This window comes from Oncorhynchus nerka, linkage group LG16, assembly GCF_034236695.1.
Source record: "Oncorhynchus nerka isolate Pitt River linkage group LG16, Oner_Uvic_2.0, whole genome shotgun sequence".
Lineage (NCBI taxonomy): Eukaryota > Metazoa > Chordata > Actinopteri > Salmoniformes > Salmonidae > Oncorhynchus > Oncorhynchus nerka.
In genome coordinates, this window is record NC_088411.1 from 19,507,500 (window position 1) to 19,529,588 (window position 22,089).

General features: G+C 43.9%; 1 protein-coding gene across 1 annotated transcript in view; it reads right to left on the reverse strand.

Moving 5' to 3' along the window:
* LOC115144480 (histone acetyltransferase p300-like) overlaps positions 1-20,030 on the reverse strand; it is a 51,222-nt gene extending 31,192 nt beyond the window's left edge. The window contains 10 exon segments of the mRNA XM_065002493.1: positions 240-357; positions 12,021-12,155; positions 12,352-12,457; positions 12,610-12,849; positions 14,078-14,191; positions 14,361-14,661; positions 14,834-15,013; positions 16,568-16,695; positions 16,698-17,162; positions 19,510-20,030. Coding sequence (XP_064858565.1) covers positions 240-357; positions 12,021-12,155; positions 12,352-12,457; positions 12,610-12,849; positions 14,078-14,191; positions 14,361-14,661; positions 14,834-15,013; positions 16,568-16,695; positions 16,698-17,162; positions 19,510-19,603 — 1,881 coding nt within the window. The 5' untranslated portion in view covers positions 19,604-20,030.
* Between the last annotated feature and the right edge of the window lie 2,059 nt (positions 20,031-22,089).

The following is a 22,089-nucleotide window of genomic DNA, read 5'->3' on the forward strand; positions in this document are numbered from 1 at the left end:
GAATCAGAAATTAAGAAAGCGTGAAGGAGACAGTGAGGTAAATGAAGGTTAGAGAGAGAATGAGAAGAGGGATCATTTTGAGAAAGGGAAATTGTGTAAAGGAGAGGGGGAAAATTAGAACATAGGAAAATACAAAACAATAGAGTAGTTTATTTTTTATTCCAGGCAGTATGGTCTGAAGTTGGTCCCACACTCAGAAATTCAGTAAAAGAGCATCTTTACTCAGTGTAGCAGCTTACCCTGCTGTTGGCTGACTCATACATGTCCCCCTCCACCTTCCTAGCGTACGCCACCAGGTTCTCCATCCGCCGGTCTTTTAGAGCAGCGGGGTCCGGGGTCGGGAAGATGGCTTGCACCCTACACAGAGAAACAGACATTATGGAAACTGGGGGTGGATATGTGAACGAGAGTACGATGTAAAGCAAATTTCAGTAAAACAAACCCTTTTTAACTTTTATTTTGTTCCACTGAGATAATCCTTCTAGAGGAAAGTTAGAGGAGATAGAGCAGCGAAGTGTGTTGTAAGCGGACTGAATCACAGCTTGCTGTGTCTGAGCTGGTTGACAGTGGTGAACGTGATGAGTGTTTGTCAGTCTCTTTTCTATAGTTGTACGCTGCATGGATCAGAGGATGTGAGTTTACTGTGAAACTGTGGCCTGTTCATGCCAATTGCCACTCCCTCAAAACTTGAGACATCTGTGGAATTGTGTTGAGACAAAACGGCACATTTTATAGTGACCTTTGGTCCCCAGCACTAGGTGCACCTGTGTAATGATTGTGCTGTTTAAATCAGCTTCTTGATATGCCACACCTGTCAAGTGGCTAGATAATCTCGGCAAAGGAGAAATTCTCACTAACAGAGATGTAAACTAATTTTAGCACAAAAGTTGAGGAATATGCTTTGTGAGTGTGGGATCTTCAATTTCAGCTCATGAAACAAATACAATTTTATTGGTCACATTCGGATAATTAGCAGTTCCCTCTGCTGTTTCCTGAAGTCCATGATCATCTCCCTTGTTTTGTTGAAGTTGAGTGAGAGGTCATTTTCCCAGCACCACACTCCCAGAGCCGTCACCCAATCTCTCTGTAGCCGGTCTCGTCATCGTTGTTAATCAAGCCTACTACTGTTGCGTAGTCTGCAAACTTGATGATCAAGTTGGAGGCGTACATGGCCACGCAGTCATGGGTGAACAGGGAGTACAGGAGGGGGCTGAGCCATGCACCCTTATAGTCAATAAACATAATTCTTACATAGGTATTCTACTTGTCCAGATGGAACCAAGGCATAACATGTTGCGTTGAAATTTTTGTTCAGTGTATTGACTATTTGTCTAGCAACTAAATTTTCCAATATTCTTACAGTGGTGGCAAAGCATTGGGCATGGCCAATGGCACGAATTTCTGACCCCAAAAAATATAGGCCCTCTTGGCCGCAGAGACACTGTTGCAGTTTAAAGCTTTTTTTTCCTGCAATTCTTCACATTTCGCCATGTCCTTATACATGGCATGAGCCATCTGAGTGACTCAAATATTATAAAAATCAATGGGGTCCCCATGCCATGACATTTTGTTTTAGGTTCTCCCCGAGTCTAGTTTTTATTTAGGTGATTGTTAGTTCTAAGATAACAAACATCTCCTTTATCTTTTCTACATACTTTATATCTGGTTTAAGTCTTTTTTTTATTTATTTAAAGGACACCGATAAGGTTACCGTTCTAAAAAGTATTATATTTAATTTATTTAAAAAATTTGACCACTGGCGTAACGCAGTTTCCCTGTAACCCCCAGTACCTTACAGGTTTGTCCGTGTGGTTGGTCCTTTTGGCAGTAGGAATATGACAATATTTCCACAGGAAAGTACAATTACAAACTTTCCAAAGTGCTGGTAGTGAATTCAGATTTCTATCACCTGAAGCATGTGCACAAGTTAACACCTGCACAAGACTCAAGACATCCTTGCCGAGCTCGTGCACATGTTCCATGGTTCTGAGCAGGCGTCAGGTGATAGAAAACAAAAAGCACTACCAGCGCACATTCCTAGCGCCAAAAGGACCAACCGCACAGACAACCAGTGAAGTATGTTAAAATATAATTTTATTCAACATTTTGGCTTGTAGTGGTCTGCCGGTGTAGAATACAATGCAATTCAAAGTCAGGTTTCCAGGCAAGCTCTCTCCCAGCTTGGTGGCGTCTATTAAATGGCAAATACAGACAGTCCACCCTCAAAACACTACAATACTAGGGGCTGTTTCATTCTGCAGTGAGTGTACAATCTATTGCTACAGTTGAAGTCTACATACACCTTAGCCAAATGCATTTAAACTCAGTTTCACAATTCCTGACATTTAATCCTTGTAAAAATGTCCGTCTTAGGATCACCGCTTTATTTTAAGAATGTGAAATGTCAGAATAAGAGAGAGAATGATTTATTTCAGCTTTTATTTCTTTCATCACATTCCCAGTGGGTCAGAAGTTTCCATACACTCAATTAGTATTTGGTAGCATTGCCTTTAAAATTGTTTTACTTGGGTCAAATGTTTTGGGTGGCCTTCCACAAGCTTCCCACAATAAGTTGGATGAATTTTGGCCCATTCCTCCTGACAGAGCTGGTGTAACAGAGTCAGGTTTGTAGGCCTCCTTGCACGCACACGCTTTTCAGTTCTGCCCACAAATGTTCTATAGGATTGAGGTCAGGACTTTGTGATGGCAACGCCAATACCTGGACTTCGTTGTCCTTAAGCCATTTGTCCACAAGTTTGGAAGTATGCTTGGGGTCATTGTCCATTTGGAAGACCCATTTGCGACCAAGCTTTAAATTCCTGACTGATGTCTTGAGATGTTGCTTCAATATATCCATTAATTTCCTTCAAGATGCCATCTATTTTGTGAAGTGTACCAGTCCCTCCTGCAGCAAAGCACCCACACATGATGCTGCCAACCCGTGCTTCACGGTTGAGATGGTGTTCTTTGGCTTGCAAACTCCCCTTTTCCCCCGTGCTTCTGGGATTGATTTGCACTTTTTGCACCAAAGTGCGTTCGTCTCAAGGAGACAGAACGCGGCTCCTTCCTGAGCGGTATGACGGCTGAGTGGTCCCATGGTGTTTATACTTGTGTACTATTGTTTGTACAGATGAACATGGTACCTTCCGGCATTTGGAAATTGCTTCCAAGGATGAACCAGACTTCTGGAGGTCTGCAATTTTTTTTCTGGGGTCTTGGCTGATTTGAATTTCCCATGGATGTCAAGCAAAAGAGGCACCAAGTTTCAAGGTAGGCCTTGAAATACATCCACACCTCCAATTATGTCAATTAGCTTATCAAAAGCCATGACATGATTTTCTGTAATTTTCCAAGCTGTTTAAAGGCAGTCATCTTAGTGTATGTAAACTTCTGACCCACTGGAACTGTGACACGGTGAATTATAAGTGAAATAATCTGTCTGTAAACAATTGTTGGAAAAATTACTTGTGTCATGCGCAAAGTAGATGTCCTAACCGACTTGCCAAAACTATAGTTTGTTCACAAGAAGTTTGCGGAATGGTTGAAAAACAAGTTAATGACTCCAGTATGTACACTTCCAACTTCAACTGTATATAATATATTTAGCTACCATTTATAAACCTTGTAAAAAAAAATACAAATCAAATAGCCTATCAATTAGGAAAAATTAGTCTCAGGCACAATCTACATTGAACTCAACAGGTTGCCTGGCTAATAGCCCACACAAAAGGGCTGCAATATTTAAAGTATATTAAATTCAACTTGAGACTACCATGATCTCATGAAGTCCTTTTTTGAACTGTTTTCACCACAGCCTGTAGGTCCAGGTCCACTGCCAAACTGTTTTCTATACTGCTTATTGGCAACCCAGACAGTCTTTCCTGAGATTGTGTGTAGCGCAATTGACACAACGCACACTAACTGTCTTGAATGATGCATGCCAAGATACAGTGAATTCGGAAACTATGACCCCTTGACCTTTTCCACATCGTTTCGTTACAGCCTTATCCTGAAACAGATTTTTTTTTAAACTTATTAATCTACAACCCAATAGCCCATAATGACAAAGCAACACAGGGTTTTAGAAATGTTTGCAAATTTATATATATAAAAAAAATCTAAATCGCATTTACACAAATATTCAAATTTCACTCACTACTTGGTTGAAGCACCTTATACAGCATTTACAGACTCTGGTATTATCTCCCCAAATACATTATTTTCAGCAGATCCTCTCAAGCTCTGTCAGGTTGAATGCAGCACAGCTATTTTAAAGTCTCTCCAAAGATGTCCGATGGGGTTCAACTCCGGGCTTTGGCTGGACCCCTCAAGGATATTCAGAGACTTGTCCCGAAGACACTCCTGCGTTGTCTTGGATTTCGTTGTCCTGCTGGAAGGTGAACCGTCGCCCCAGTCTGAGGTCCTGAGTGCTCCGCAGCAGGTTTTCATCAAGGAAACCTGTACTTTGCGCCGTTCATCTTTCCCTGAATCCTGACTAGTCTCCCAGTCCCTGCTGCTGAAAAACATTCCCACAGCATGATGCTGCCACCACCATTCTTCACTGTAGGGATGGTGCCAGGTTTCCTCCAGTCGTGGCACTTTGCATTCAGCCTAAAGAGTTCAATCTTGGTTTCATCAGACCAAAGAATCTTGTTTCTCATGGTCAGAGTTCTTTGGGCAAACTCCAAGCAGTCTGTCATGTGCCTTTTACTGAAGAGTGGCTTCGTCTGGCCACTCTACCATAAAGGCCTGATTGGTGGAGTGCTGCAGAGATGGTTGTCCTTCTGGAAGGTTCTCCCATCTCTGAGGAACTCTGGAGCTCTGTCAGAGTTATCATCGGGTCCTTGGTCACCTCCCTGGCCAAGGCCCTTCTCCCCCGATTGCACCGGAGCTCAATTTCGAGTCTCATCACTTCGGGTCTGAATAAAAAAGTTATTTTAGGTATAAATTTGCATACAATTCTAAAAAACTGTTTTTGCTTTGTCATTCTGGGGATTGTGTGTAGATTGATGAGGAACATTTTTATTTAATCAATTTGATTAAGGCTGTAACGTAACAAAATATGTAAAGAGTCTAGGGGACTGAATACTTTCCGAATGCACTGTATACCAGAGATAAGGGACTGTTGATATTGCAACCACACCTCAAATGCAGATTCACCAGTATGAACGAAATCGCAAACTGCTTGTTTTGTTCAACCCCTCAAGAGCAGTTGTCAGCTAAATATGATATCTGCATGCATCCAGACAACATGTCCCCAGAGTTTCCTATACAGTTCATCTATCTGTAACGTGTTGAGGCCGGCAATTAAGGAGAATGAGAGGCTCAATTAAAGATGTTGCAGAACTGCTGTATTTGAAGCACCAAACCCTTCAGCCCAGTTCCCCTGATGTTGCTACGGCGATCAAACCGTTTTACCATCCTGGTAACGGACGAGTCGGTGTATAGATCATTTGTAAATTAAAACTCAAAGAACGTGTCATGGCAGCTCTGCTTCTAAACAACTGCAGTATTATTTTGGGGGGTTTGGCTATTTCTTACATTATTAGCACAGAACATTTTTGGGGTTAATACATACAGCCGGAAATAACTTTTGGATATCAGAGCGGCAGTAACTCACCAGCATTACGACTTTCCCGAGTTGGAGCCTATGTTCATACCCCCCCAATTGAAATTATTCCCGAGGCTGCTCCAAGATGCTTCTGGCGGAGAAGAGGTTTACACCATCCACCACTTCCGAGTATATTACTTGCTAATGTTCAGACTCTGGATAATAAAGTAGACAAGCTCATGGCGAGGACCTCTTCCAAAGAGACATTAGGAAATGTAACATACTCGGTTTAACTGAATCATGGCTCTCTGGGATATACTGTCCACTTCCAAACAGCTAGCTGGGTTCTCAGTACATTGCGCAGACAGGAAAATTGTTATATTATTGTAGCTGGAAAAGGCTACCAAAACAACACATTGCCTGTAGTACTCGTGCTGAAAAAATGCTTGACCACTGTTACTCCCACTTCCGGAATGGCTATAAGGCCATCCCCGTCCTCCGTTCGGCAAATCAGATCGCAACTCCATTTTGCTCCTCCCTTCCTATAGGCAGAAACTCAAACAGGAAGTCTATTGCCCAAACTAAATGGCCTGCTCTTCAGTCTCAGTTGCTAATATATGCATATTATTAGTAGTATTGGATAGAAAACTCTAAAGTTTCCAAAACTGTCAAAATATTGTCTGTGAGTAGAACAGAACTGATATTGCAGGCGAAACCCTGAGGAAAATCAAACCAGGAAGTGGCTTCTATTTTGAAAACTCCATGTTCCATAGCTGGCCTTTGCTCCATTTAAAAGGGATATCAACCAGATGCCTTTTCCTATCGCTTCCTCAAGGTGTCAGTCTTTAGACATAGTTTCAGGCTTTTATTTTGAAAAAATGAGCGAGAAAGATAACATCGCGTCATTGTATGGCCGGGCGCCAGCAGCATTTGTATGCGTAACAAAGTTTGGGCAGCCATTGCCTTTCCCTTCTCCGACAGAAAAAGACAGTTGGGGTTGATGTATCACCAATTATATACATTTTAAAAATGTTTCTGTGGACATTACGGATACCATTTGGAATTTGTCTGCGTTGTCGTGACCGCTCTTTCCTGTGGATTTCTGAACATAACGCTCCAAACAAACTGAGGTATTTTGGATATAAAAATAATCTTTATGGAACAAAAAGACATTTATTGTGTAACTGGGAGTCTCGTGAGTGAAAACATCCGAAGATCAAAAGGTAAACTATTAATTTGATTGCTTTTCTGATTTGTGACCAAGCTACTTGATGCTAGGTGTACATAATGTTTTGTCGAGCGATCGGTAAATTTAAACGCTTGGATTGCTTTCGCTGTAAGGCATATTTTCAAAAATCTGACACGACAGGTGGATTAACAAAAGTCTACGCTGTTTCGCTATATTGCACTTGTGATTTCATGAATATAAATATTTTTAGTAATATTATTTGAATGTGGCGCTATGCAATTCAGCGGTTGTTGATGACAATTATCTTTTAACGGGATGGCAGCCATAAGAAGTTAAAGATAGTTTTGATTACACGGACTGGGATATGTTCCGGGATGCCTCAGAATAACATTGACGTATACACGGACAGTGACTCCGTTCATCAGGAAGTGAATAGGCGATGTTGCTCCCACTGCCTATTAAAACATACTCAAAACAAAAAACGTGGATTGACAGCAAACCTCAATACAGAGTCAGTGGAGTCGCAATTCAACAGCTCAGACAAAGGGATGCAATGGTAAAGTGGACATACGCTTCGGTATGTATCAGTTTGTGGGCCACGGTAATGGTACGTTTCGGTATCTTTATAATAAACTCAGACAAAAAAAATTACTTTCCATTCAGAAAAATGGCAGCATGACTGACTAGGCCTGGTTTCTGTCTCTACTGTATGAAATCAAGCATAGAAAAACTAACAACTATTCTAAGCTTTGACAACCTGTAGCTCGTCATCTCCCAATCCAGAGCATAGTGATCCGTCACAGCGAAGTAGCTTTGAGTTGCTCTGGAGGTCCAACTATCAGTGGAGAGAGATAGATTGAATTGACAGACATCCTTTTTCAATTTCTCTGTGATGTTTCAGAGTTTGGGAATTACTATGCTGCTGAAATGTGTGCGGGAGGGGACATCGTAACGCGGTTACATTTTTAAAGATCAGGTGATGAAATCCCAAGTCAGTAACCACCGACTAGAACTGCAAGTCTTTGGCTACGAATACCCCCACTGTTTTCATAATTTCTTTGTTTTTCTGAATTTGTCACAAATTGTTGATGGAATACATTGTTGTGTTGTGAGATTGTGTTGTTTTCGCTAACGAGTGGACTCTGCTTGCTCCAGCTCCACCTGCAAGGGATACGGCCAGGTGATGGCGGCGACACGTTAGAAGTGTTTACACTTGAGTAGCCAACAGTGGCAAAGCAATGCTTGCAGACTGTACTTTGTTAAGTCTTCTTATTCTCGTCATCGTATTGAACGCTGAATCTAAAATGTTCCAACACAGAGGATTTAAAAGATGTTGGTGCCTCTTCAAATTGGCTTCCCTCTCTCGTTAGCAATTGTCATGGAGCTGAGAGAGTATTTGTTTTTAGTTTCCCCATTCTTCATGGGGCCCCTTCAGGGATGTTTCCTACTGAAATGTCATTGCAAATCATCCATTAGTTGTTTAAGAGGGGCGGTTTGCGGTCACTAAATTGAGACGTCGCTGTGGAGTAAAGTTTGTCAGCCCTCAGGAGCCCCCTAACATCCACAAGCCGCGCATCTGGTTCTGTGGATCAGAATGTATGACGTGCGTGTAGTCTGCTCCGCAATAAGCAAGTTTTGGACATTATAGGAAAATGACAGGTATACCGTAATTCCGCAGTTCATGTGTGCGCATTGAACCTTAGGAGGTGTACCGAACAGTTCGATAACATATGGTGCACCGTTGCATCCCTAGAGATGTGGCAGGGTCTACAAACAATCAATGATTAGAAAAAGGGAAAGTCAGCATCGTCGGACACCGACATCTTGCTCCCGGATAAGCTAAACACCTTCGTCCGCTTTGAGGATAACAGAGTCACCGACGCGGCACGCTCCCAAGGACTGTGGGCTCTAGTTCTCCGTGGCCGACATGAGTAAGACATTTAAGCATGTTAAACCTTGCAAGGCTGCATCCCTATCCCAGTCTGCTGTCCTCATTTGCTTCAAGATGTCCTCTACAAAAGAAAGCAAAAAGGTAACTGAACTAAATTATTATCGCCCTGTAGCACTCACTTCTGTCATCATGAAGTGCTTTGAGAGGCTAGTTAAGGATTATATCACCTTCACCCTAGACCAACTACAATTTGCATACCACCCCAATAGATCCACAGACGATGCAATCGCCATCGCACCGCCCTATCCCATCTGGACAAGAGGAATACCCATGTAGGAAAGCTGTTCATTGACTATAGCTCATCATTAAGCTTGGGCCTTGGTTCTGAACCCCGCCCTGTGCAACTGCGTCCTGGACTTCCTGATGGGTCACCCCTAGCTGGTGAAGGTATGAAACACCATTTTGCTGATCCTCAACACCGGGGCCCCACAAGGATGCGTGCTCAGCCCCCTCCTGTACTCCCTGTTCACCCATGACCATGCACACCTCCACCTCAATCATCAACTTTGCAGACAACAGTAGTAGGCCTGATGACCAACAATGACGACGAAAATAACCCCTCACTCAACGTCAACAAAAGGAGCAGATGGTGGACTTCAGGAAACAGAGGGAGCACGCCACTATTCATATCGACCGGACCGCGGTGGAGAAGTTGAAAAGCTTCAAGTTCCTCGGATAACACGTCACTGACATTCTGAAATGGTCCACCCACAGAGAATGAAGGCGGTGCAACAGCCCCTCTGCAACCCCAAGAGGCTGAAGAAATTTGGCTTGGCCCCAAAGACCCTCAGAAACTTTCACAGATGCACAATAGAAAGCATCCTGTATCACCGCCTGGTACGGCAACTGCACCGCCCGTAACCGCAAGGCTCTCCAGTGCGTGGTACAGTCTGCACAACGTATCACCAGGGGCAAACTACCTGCCCTCCAGGACATCTACAACACCTGATGCCACAGGAAGGCCAAAAAGTACATTAACCACCCGAGCCACGGCCTGTTCGACATGTCATCATTCAGAAGGCGAGATCAGTACAGGTGCATCAAAGCTTGGACCGAGAGACTGAAAAACAGTTTCTCTCTCAACTGGCCATCAGACTGTTAATTAGCCATCCCTAGCTGGCTACCACCCTGTTACTCAACTCTGCACATTAGAGGCTGCTGCCCTACATACATAGAATCACCCTTTAATAATGTTTACATAAAGCTTTACGCATTTCATATGTACATTTGAAGTCGGAAGTTTAAATAGGTTGGAGTCATTAAAGCTCGTTTTTCAACCATTCCACAAATTTCTTGTTAACAAATGATAGTTTTGGCAAGTCGGTTAGGACATCTACTTGTGCATGACAAGTAATTTCTCCAACAATTGTTTAGACAGATTACTTCACGGTATCACAATTCCAGTGGGTCAGAAGTTTACATACACTAAGATGACTGTGCCTTTTAACAGCTTGGAAAATTCCAGAAAATTATGTCATGGCTTTAGAAGCTTCTGATAAATGATGTCAGTTAGCCGGAGTCAATTTAAGGTGCAACTGTGGATGTATTTCAAGGCCTACCTTTCAAAAGCAGTGCCTCTTTGCTTGACATCATGGGAAAATCAGAAGAAATCAGCCAAGACCTCAGAAAAAAAATGTTTGTATACCTCCACAAGTCTGGTTCATCCTTGGGAGCAATTACCAAATGCCTGAAAAGGTACCATGTTCATCTGTACAAACAATAGTACGCAAGTATTAACACCATGGGACCACGCAGCCGTCATACCGCTCAGGAAGGAGTCGCATTCTGTCTCCTAGAGATGAAAGTACTTTACTGCGAAAAGTGCAAATCAATCCCAGAACAACAGCAAAGGACCTTTGGAAGCTGCTGGAGGAAACAGGTACAAAAGTATATAGCCACAGTAAAACGAGTCCTATATCAATATGACCTGAAAGGCCGTTCAGCAAGGAAGAAGCCATTGCTCCAAAACCACCATAAAAAAAGCCAGACTACGGTTTGCAACTGCACATGGGGGAAAAATATTGTACTTTTTGGAGAAATGTCCTCTGGTCATGATGACCATCGTTATGTTTGGAGGAAAAAGGGAGGCTTGCAAGCCGAAGAACACCATCCCAAACATGAATCAAGGGGGTGGCAGCATCATGTTGTGGGGGTGCTTTGTTGCAGGAGGGACAGGTGCACTTCAAAGAGATGGCATCATGAGGGGGGAAAAAATGATGTGGATATATTGAAGCAACATCTCAAGACATCAGTCAGGAAGTTAAATCTTGGTCGCAAATGGGTCTTCCAAATGGACAATGACCCAAGCATACTTCCAAAGTTGTGGCCAAATGGCTTAAGGACAATAAAGTAAAGGTATTGAAGTGGCCATCACAAAGCCCTGACCTCAATCTTATAGAAAATGTGTGGGTAGAACTGAAAAAGCGTGTGTGAGCAAGGAGGCCTACAAACCTGACTCAGTTACACCAGCTGTCAGGAGGAATGGACCAGAATTCACCCAACTTATTGTGGGAAGCTTGTGGAAGGCTACCCAAAACATTTGACCTAAGTTAAGCAATTTAAAGGCAATGCTACCAAATACTAATTATGTAAACTTCTGACCCACTGGGAATGTGATGAAAGAAATAAAGCTGAAATAAATCATTCTCTACTATTTTTCTGACATTTCACATTCTTAAAATGAAGTGGTGATCCTAACTGACCTAAAACGAGGCATTTTTTACTAGGATTAAATGTCAGGAATTATGAAAAACTGAGTTTAAATGTATTTGGCTATGGTGTATGTAAACTTCAGATTTCAACTGTATATACTGTATTCTTTTCTACTGTATTTTAGTCAATGCCACTCCGACATTGCTCGTTATAGTATAGCTCTTAATTCCATTATTTTAGATTTGTGTGCATTGTGAATGGTTGGATACTACTGCACTGTTGGAGCAAGGAACACAAGCAGTTCGCAACACCCGCTAAATATATGTATGTGACCTATAACATTTGATTTACCTAAGAAGCATTAGGCTCTCGGTCTGCTATGCGCTTTTGAAAACCCGGGTAAACTCCACTAGTAGCCTTGACCACGGCATTTGTTCACGGATATGCCTTAAACTTTCAAATCAGTCACATTCCTGAAGCCCAAGAAACAAACACTTAGCTTCCTACTACATTTGGAAATTAAAAAGGTTTATGAAATACTTTATTGAAGGTTGTTGTCAAAATGTATTAAATGCAGAACCATTTCCCCCCCCATCGATGACAGGCGCATGGGTCCCCGGAGACAAGGTGTTTTTAGGTCCCATCCAGAGGCTGTATTGTCCCTCCCGGCCACTTACAGTTTGTGCACCAGGTGGTTCCTCAGGTCCTGGGTGATGTCCTCATGCCAACTCTTCCTCATACCCGCTGCAGAGGGTGGGGTCGCCATGGGCATGGAGCCCATGTTACCCGTCCCACCCGCATCATTCATCAGACTAGAACACACAGAGAGAACAAAGTTTGCCTGACTGAAGTGTCAGATGGGTGGATGAGATTACCAGTTCTGGGACAATTATATTGCACCAGGCATGCTCAATCAAGTGCAGGTAGAAGTATAAGAGCGTCTGCTAAATGACTTAAATGTATTTAAGAGAGTAAATAATTATATTTTAAGGCAGGTCTGCTACTCACCCCTGGGAGTTCATGTTGAGGTGGAGCATGGTATCCTGCAGCAGGCTGGCCTGCTGGTTCTGGGGTGAAACACCCATTCCTCCATTCACCCCCATTGGGTTACCCCCTAACATGGTGAAATAAACATTCACACACACGGGTTTTCCACAAATAATATTCAACATAATTAAAAAGGCCAGATGTTTAAAGGCACAGACTTTGAAATGGGGGTAAAAAACACAGTAGACCTGATTATCTTTTAGACAACTAACAGCTTACCCATAGGGTTGAGCGGCCTCATGCCCGGCTGTCCCTGCAGACCCTGTGAGGGCAGAGAAGCCTGGTTGGGCTGGCTCTGGATCTGGGTGCCCTGGTAAGTGAGGCCCAGGGCGGCGTAGGCCCTTTCAATTGAGCTGGGGTCGATCTGGCTGGGGGGGTTGAGATTGGCGGAGCTGGGCTGGCCTCCGGGCACCGAGCCCAGGGAACTACCCAGACCTACACCAGCACCTCCTAGCAGAGCTGTAGAGACAGGATTATTAATAATAAGTGTTCAGACCCTTTATTAGTACTTTGTTGAAGCACCTATGACAGCGATTACAGCCTCGAGTCGTCTTCGGTATGACGCTACAGGCTTGGCACACCTGTATTTGGAGAGTTTCTCCCATTCTTCTCTGCAGATCCTCACAAGCTCAGTCAAGATGGATGGGGATCGTTGCTGCACAGCTATTTTCAGGTCTCTCCGGAGATGTTCGATCGGGTGCAAGTCCGGGCTCTGGCTGGGCCTCTCAAGGACATTCAGAGACTTGTCCCGATGCCACTCCTGCGTTGTCTTGGCTGTGTGCTTAGGGTTGTTGTCCTGTTGGAAGGTGAACATTCGCCCCCGTCAGAGGTCTTGAGCACTCCTAAGATTTTCATCAAGGATCTCTGTACTTTGCTCCATTCATCTTTCCCTCGATCCTGACTAGTCTCCCAGTCCCTGCCGCTGAGAAGTGTCTTCCGTTTGGCCACTCTACAATAAAGGCCTGATTGGTGGAGTGCTGCAGAGATGGTTGTCCTTCAGGAAGGTTCTCCCATCTCCACAGAGGAACTCTGGAGCTGTCAGAGACCATCGGGATGTTGGTCACCTCCCTGACCAAGGCCCTTCTCCCCAGATTGCCCAGTTTGGCCATGCAGCCAGCTCTAAGAAAAGTCTTGGTGGTTACAAACTTCTTCTGGTACCCTTCCCCAGATTGGTGCCGACACAATCCTGTCTCGGAGCTCTACGGACAATTCCTTCGACCTCATGGCTTGGTTTTTGCTCTAACATGCACTGTAAACTGTGCAAACCTATATAGACAGGTATGTGCCTTTGCAAATCATGTCCAATCAATTGAATTTACCACAGGTGGACAATTTCAAGTCTCATAGCAAAGGGTCTGAATACTTATGTAAATATTGTATCGGTTTGTTTATTTTTTTCATACATTTGCAAAAACATTTTGCTTTGTCATTATGGGGTATTGTGTGTAGATTAAAGAGGAAAATGTTTTATTTCATCCATTTTAGAATAAGGTGGTAACATAACATGTGGAAATAGTCAAGGGGTCTGAACACACTGTACATCCATAGACATTACTTTAATGAGTTGAGACTTGACGGCTCTCTAAACCTAAGACTAGACGCGTACTACTATTACACGAGCCAGCTAACAGACTGAGGGAGAGCGGGGTAGTGAAAAAAGTATTGTTTGATAGGCAGATACACTCACACTGCTGGTTCCTCTTGTCCCCGGCATTCTTGAGCGGCAGGCAGACAGGACAGTCGTGCCGCGTACAGTTCTTCCAGTGAGAGATGATCTGTCTGGATGACGCACAGTGAGCCACTAAGGTAGGAGAGAACAAAGGGGCAGAGACAAGCAAAAGAAAAAGGGTGAGAAAAAGATTGTGGTGATTACTTCAGAGAGCTCTTGATGAATATCATACACATCTTAGGTAAAGGTGTGACATGGAACCATCTTGCAGGTCTATCTATTCTGGGTCTTATCAGCTCACCCTGGCAGGACTTGCCGGCCTGGCAGTGGGTCATGTGGTTGAGGACGTTCTTCATGGTGCGGCAGTGTGGCAAGTTGCACTGGCGCACCTCCCCGTTGGCTTGTTCCCGCCGCTGGCACTTGTGTGCATGGAGCAGGAGTACCAGCTGCTGCTGGATCAGCTTGCGCTTCTCAGGGTCGGCTGTAGGGGGCGCCCCAGCTGCTGCAGACACGGCGGGCCCCAGGCCTCCCTGGGCGTTGGGGACCAACCCTGCAGTGCCTCCGGCTCCACCGCCCACACCTGTGGCAGACTGCTGTGTGGCCTGAGGATAGAGGGGAGGAAGAGGAAATAAAATAATTGAAAATATACAAGTTACTGCAACTGTGATAGTTTGTTCAGGGTTGGTCAGTGTGGTTGACTGGTACACAAAAAGGTAGCATCCATGACAGAAGTTTGAAATGATAGGTATGAGACTAGCTAGCTAACTTCCTTACCATGGCAGCCATGCCCTGCATGGGCTGGCTCTTCTTGTCCATGCTGAACTGGGCCAGGCTGTTGGGCATGGAGCCTTTGTTCTGGAGCGGAGGGCCCAGCCCTGCTCCCCCCAGGCCCTGGCCTGCCTGCTGCTCACCATAGGGGACTCCATAGGGGCCTGGGTTACCCACCATACCCATCTGAGAAGAGGATGGGCAGGGAAATGTATAGAAGATAAGGAGAGACAGAAATGGAAGACCGGAGGGAGGGTTAGAGATGGCATGGTTTAAATCAGGGGTGTCAAAATCATTCCATGGAGGGCCGAGTGTCCACAGGTTTTTGTTTTTTATGCCCTAGAAAACCAGGTGTGGATAGTTCCTTACTAACGAATTACCTTAATCAAGTACAATGGAGGATCGAAAACATGCAGACACTTGGCCCTCCGTGGAATGAGTATGCCACTTGTGGTTTTAACAAAGCATACTGGATTGAGAAAAATAGTGAAATAAATTGACATACATTTTTACAGTTTTTATATGCAATGTGTTAGAAAATGTAAGCGTTTAAATCACTTGAATGGTATTTCTTCAGACCGAGAGTAGTCCTGTTAAATGAGCACAACCCTGGGGATATTAATCACTAACCGTGTGAAAAATAGTAATGGGAGAAAAACGTAAATCTAGAGTTACATAAGGAGATATTATTTTATGGTATATCGTATTGTTCTGACAACGCAATATTATTTGTGCCAGTTTGCTATACCTGCACCAAAAACCCAGTATTTTTCCTTCATAGTTTGTTCTGTCTTTTAAATAGGGAGCCAATTTGTTTTTGGGCACTTATTTCCATGACTGATCAAAACTTGTTCTCATGACTCTCGCTTGACACTCTGCAGCAGTGGTTGGAACATTGAATCGCAATACATATAGAATCGTGAGATTCAAAAGACATATCGGCACCAAAGTATCATGATAATATCGTATCGCCAAGTCTCTGGAAATTCGCAGCCCCAGTGAAGACCATTAAAGCTAAAAGAACAACCATCTCCCTTGCACCACAAATCAACTTCTCTGCCACGCCGTTTGCACACCAATTAAAATCAACTACTTCTAAAGAGCAACGACGTACTTATTTTCTAATCAATTAGCAGCAGGTAACGTTGGTGGGTTCAATTAAATCATTAATGATGGCTCAGAACAGGCAGACCAATTATCAATCCGCCATGCCACGGTTGCCCCACATTTCATGTTGACATGTTGGAATAAGACGACCACTGATGTGCTTAATTAATCAAGGGCTTCCACGTGGCTCCCAATTTGTAGTAATGTCTGGTTGCTCGCTAGGGGCTAATCGAATGCTTTCATCATTTTGCATACATTCTCCCTCCCCACCTTCCTCCCGCCCGCCTCCCTCCCTCCCTCCCTCCCTCCACATGCCAGCCATGCCCTCTACTAGTCTTCCTCCTCCCTGACAGAGCCTTTAATTACACAGCGTTAGATCTCTTAAACTCCAATCATTTGAATTGTACACTTTTAAACCTTGATTAAAACATCCTTAATATTTGAATAATGACAACTGCTCTTTTAACCTGTTTTTGTGAATCAACTGTTGAATTTTAACATTGTGTGGGCAAAAATACACACAAGCATCTTTCTTGGTCAGGGTGGCTTAAAGATGCCCATCTCAATGTCCTAAAACTAAAGAATACGTAAATTAAAAACATCTCTCCTCTCGTCTGAAGGGTTCATACAAACCTTATTCAGTGCTCCAGGTTGCTGTACTCTGAGTCCAGCCTGTCCCCCGGCGCCCTGCTGCTGCAGAGTCTCAGCCAACATGTTACTGTTCCCCACCATCCCCTGGTTCGAGAAGCTCATCCTGGGGATCCGTTCATCACCGGCCCCCCCATCATGGCTTGCTGCTGCTGTCCGTTGCCCTTCTGGGCCCCAATCATGCCCCTGTTCATGGCACCCACCATCCCCACCTGCTGCTGCATCATGCTGGCCTGCTGCTGGGGTGAGAGGTGTTGCTGCTGGCCCATGCCCTGGGGCCCAGGGGATACCTTCATGTTCCCCAGGTGGCCCATGCTGGCCCCGCCTGGGCTGCCCACCACACCCTGGCCCTGCTGTGTGGAGGCATGTGGAGCGCCTGATCGAAGGAGCTCTGAAAGCTGCTTGTGCTTGGCCACTGCATCCTGGCCACCCCCCCCTCCCAGGCCCAGGCCCATTCCACCGCCTCCCCCCAGACTGGTGTGCAACTGGCTGAGGTCCCCTCCGTTGACCAGGCCCAACTCCGAGGAATTGATGAGCTCGTCAGGGAGGTCATGCTCCAGGTCGAACAATGAGCCGAAATCTGTGCAGGGAGGGAGAAAACATGAGTACGTAGAAAGAGAGCAAGAGGGGGATTGTGAACAAGAGGAAAGAGAAAGAAGTGAAAGGGAGAGAAATAGAGGTGTGCCAGGGTACCTTTCTGGCATAACAATAAATGACTAACAAAACCAATTCCAGTGCACTGTATTCAAACAGTCATACATGGTTGCATCAAATGTGGTGGCCAATTGGCATAGCCTGAGAACTACATTTGTATAATGAGGAGAACCAATGCTTTGAAATTAAGGTGGCCGTTCAAACAGACGCTCTCCCACACACACAGTGGCTGGCCTCGGACGATCTGTGCCGGACCGCGAGTGTGATTTAACACGGCGCAGACAGAGCTTTACACACAGTGACAGATGGGTCTCAACACTGAGTTAACACCACACAGAGAGCCAGGTTCATAGAGACCCTCTGGACACAGGTCCACCTCCAGTGTCATGTTCAGTAGGTAACAAATGGGAGAAAACCCTCTTGAAACTGAGAAAAACAGGGGGGCAACGGGTAGTTCTCCATTTCAAAACATTTTGCAAAGCTGTGCCAGAGTATTGAACACAACCCAGGGGTAAGACAGAGCGTCACAAAATTATACCAATTGTCAAGAAATAGCTTTTCTTCTTTGTTGTGCTATATTCAGGGATTCCATTCCTTCTAACAAAAAAAAGGACCCCCCCCACACTGACACATTGTCAACTGCTGAATCCTTGAGATGCTCTCAAACAGAAAGCAGTACATTGTGTCTCACCTGAAGACATAAGTCACTGAAGTTTCTGTAGTGTCCATTCAATTTGCAAATTCAGGCCTAGTTTTGATATGCACTGAATATTGGGGTAACATACAGAATTGCCTTTTGCAACAATAAAAAAAAATAACTAAAGCGAGTTGCAACAATTAAAAATAATAAAAAATAACTAAAGAATTTACGAATTGCTATAGACCTACAGCACCTTCCCTGGAGAAATTGGACAGCCACAGCATTCTCTTAGCACTACGAGAGAAAAATATATCAAAAGTGCAGTACAGGCACGGAATTTTTCTGTTATTAAGTACCTTGGGCCGTCAAAGTATTTTGTGTCAAGTGGCTGACTTTAGCATGTACTGTTTGCTAATATATGGGCAATGGGAGGCAGTAGCTAGCTAGCTATGCAATGACAAAATTAACTAACAGTTCCAAGTCCAATTTCAAACTACTTACTACTCGCTAGCTATTTAGCATCTGCAGAAGGCCATCTAAACATATCACAGTGGTAAATACTGTGGCCCAATTCTATGTTTTACCACTGCAATTTGACGTTTTTGTATAGGTTGTTAGCCTTAGTCCTCCAGTCTCTGCCACACATCTTCAGAAAAACTAGTTAATGGCAATTTGAACATAATCACTCACCCAGCAAGCTAGCTACATGGGCCTGCTGCAGTAGTAGCTAGCTATGTAATTGACATCGTTAGTTTTATAAACGATGACTAGCTAGCTAAGTTAGTTGGAAACATGTAACGTTACCAAGTATCCAGGTGAACGAAACTTCACCAATTAGTTTGCTAGCTAACGTTATCGTTTGTACGAATTGCTTATAGTTAAAGTTAATTACCTAACTTAATTAAATACTATATTTGAAAGGGTAAAAACGTCAAGTGTTGCAGTGAACTGTTAACCTTAGTTGGTGTGCTTGCGGGCTAGCTAGCACGTTAGCACCGAATGGCGATGAGAGCTTTGTCACAACTCCCTTTGAAAGTTGGCTAGCGAACTGACTAGAGAGCTCACTAGCAACCTGAAAAATAACTAGTTAGCAAAGTAAGCTAATTGGCTGGGCGAATTAACTTGTAAACGAGTTGAACGATTTGTGTTTCATGGATTGCCTCTCAGCTGAATTAGCTACCTCATTTAGTATAAAACATGTTTTTAAAACCATTTGCCACACCGATCACTACAGTAGCTAGCTAACGTTAGCTAGCGAGTTCTGTGTCGCTTAAAGGAAAGCGTCCATGTCAATCTCGGGGATAATAATTTAAATTAATGTTTGCCGTGTTGGCATAACATCTTCATTTGACAGTATTTTTTAACTAAATGCTAAGTACAAATAATGTAGCGAACTACCCATGCAGCAAGCCCCGTATTCGTAACTCGCTAGCCAGCGTTCATCGTAGTGCTGAAATTACTACTAGCCTACTGCTATGCAACTCCGACACACATTCGCTAGCTAGCGCGACAAAAAACAGTGGGCAATTACACGGACCCTTTTCCTTCCGAATCATACCACAATAATTGAAAATACTACAAAATAAACAAAAAAAATAATACCCCTAACAAAAAAAGATGTAACAATATTTACCGTTTCCATCGCTGGCGGAGGCAGAAAGTGCCGGAGAGGATAGTTTAGGCCTCTTGGCTGAAGGCGGGCCAGAGTCCAGAACGTTCTCGGCCATATTTTTTCGAATTAAAAATATATACGGAATCCACAACGGGAGACGTTCTCACGTATTTTGAACCTTAATTTTCTTTTAGATTCCACAATTGTGACTTTTCCCCCTCCTTTTGGGGAAGTCCCGTGTAAAAAAATACTCCTTAACTGGGTTCGCCTCTCGATTTCAGCTTCGGAGTATCAACCCCCTCCCTAGTCTGATTTTTTGTTCTTTATAAATTGCCAGCGGAGGAGGAGGGGGTCGGTATTTGAGACACACGTAGCGGCTCTCCTCTAAACTCATATAACGTTAGCCTCATTTGATGCGAGAAAATTGTCCCAATGTTTATCTTCCATGATTATACGCGACCGTCATTTCTGCCACCCTTACCATAAGGTGAACATAAATGTCGGGTAGCAAACCCTTGTTGTTCGTGTTGTGGTCGCGGGCGAAGAGGTGATGCGAAAAAATATACCAGCGCAGCTGCAATTTTTGGGGAATATAATAGCCTATTATCGACAGGGTCTGGTAAAATGCAATTGATGAATATTGTATTTCAATAGCCTATATGTTGCAATGCAACACAAATATGACAATGTATCTGGTTAAATCAGAATTGCAACTGCATGCATGGTGGTAAACGATGGATATGCTACCAAATCTGAAATACCATGTTGCAACCATATAATTAGGAATTAGAATACTTTAATAGGATCTCTGTTTGCACCATACAACTTACACTATATATACGAAAGTAGGTGGACACCCATTCAAATTAGTGGAGTTGGCAATTTCAGCCCAGTGAATGTCAATGTAGCACAGTCATAGGATGCCACTTTTCCAACAAGTCAGTTCGGTCAAATATCTGCCCTGCTAGAACTGCCCCGGGCAACTGTAACTGCTGGTAGTGGGAAGTGGAAATGTCTAGGAGCAACAACGGTTCAGCCGTTGTAGGCCACACAAGCTTACAGAACGGGACCACAGAGTGCTGTAGCACGTAAAAATCGTCTGTCCTAGGTTGCAGCACTTACTACCAAGTTCCAAACTGCCTCTGGAAGCAACATCAGCACAAGCACTGTTCGTCTGGAGCTTCATGAAATGGGCTTCCATGACCGAGCAGCTGCAGATAAACTTAAGATCACCATGCTTCACCATCTGTCAAATCTGAGTTTGGCGGATGCCAGGAGAACGCTACCTGCCACAATGCATAGTGCCAGCCTTAAAGGTTGGTGGAGGAGGAATAATGGTCTGGGGCCGTTTATCACGGTTTGGACTATATCATTTAGTACCAATGAAGGGAAATCTTAACACTACAGCATACAATGACATTATAGCCGATTCTGTGCTTCCAACTTTGTGGCAACAGTTTGGGGAAGGCCTTTTTCCTGTTTCAGCAAGACAATGCCCCTGTGCACAAAGTGAGATCCATACAGAAATGGTTTGTTGAGATTGGTGTGGAAGAACTTGACTGGCCTGCACAGAGCGCTGACTTCCACCTCATCAAACACCTTTGGGTTGAATTGGATCTCTGACGGTGAGCCAAGCCTAATCGCTCAACATCAGTGCCCGAACTCATTAATGCTCTTGTGGCTGAACGCAAGCAAGTCCCCGCAGAAATGTTCCAATATCTAGTGGAAAGCATTCCCAGAAGAGTGGAGGCTGTTATAGCAGCAATCGGGTAACCAACTCCATATTAATGCCCATGATTTTCAAATAAAATTTTATTTGTCACATACACATGGTTAGCAGATGTTAATGCGAGTGTAGCGAAATGCTTGTGCTTCTAGTTCCGATAATGCAGTAATAACCAACAAGTAATCTAACTAACAATTGCAAAACTACTGTCTTATACACAGTGTAAGGGGATAAAGAATATGTACATAAGGATATATGAATGAGTGATGGTACAGAGCAGCATAGGCAAGATACAGTAGATGGTATCGAGTACAGTATATACATATGAGATGAGTATGTAAACAAAGTGGCATAGTTAAAGTGGCTAGTGATACATGTATTACATAAAGATGCAGTCGATGATGTAGAGTACAGTATATACGTATGCATATGAGATGAATAATGTAGGGTAAGTAACATTATATAAGGTAGCATTGTTTAAAGTGGCTAGTGATATATTTACATCATTTCCCATCAATTCCCATTATTTAAAGTGGCTGGAGTTGAGTCAGTGTCAGTGTCAGTGTGTTGGCAGCAGCCACTCAATGTTAGTGGTGGCTGTTTAACAGTCTGATGGCCTTGAGATAGAAGCTGTTTTTCAGTCTCTCGGTCCCAGCTTTGATGCACCTGTACTGACCTCGCCTTCTGGATGATAGCGGGGTGAACAGGCAGTGGCTCGGGTGGTTGATGTCCTTGATGATCTTTATGGCCTTCCTGTAACATCGGGTGGTGTAGGTGTCCTGGAGGGCAGGTAGTTTGCCCCCGGTGATACGTTGTGCAGACCTCACTACCCTCTGGAGAGCCTTACGGTTGAGAGCGGAGCAGTTGCCGTACCA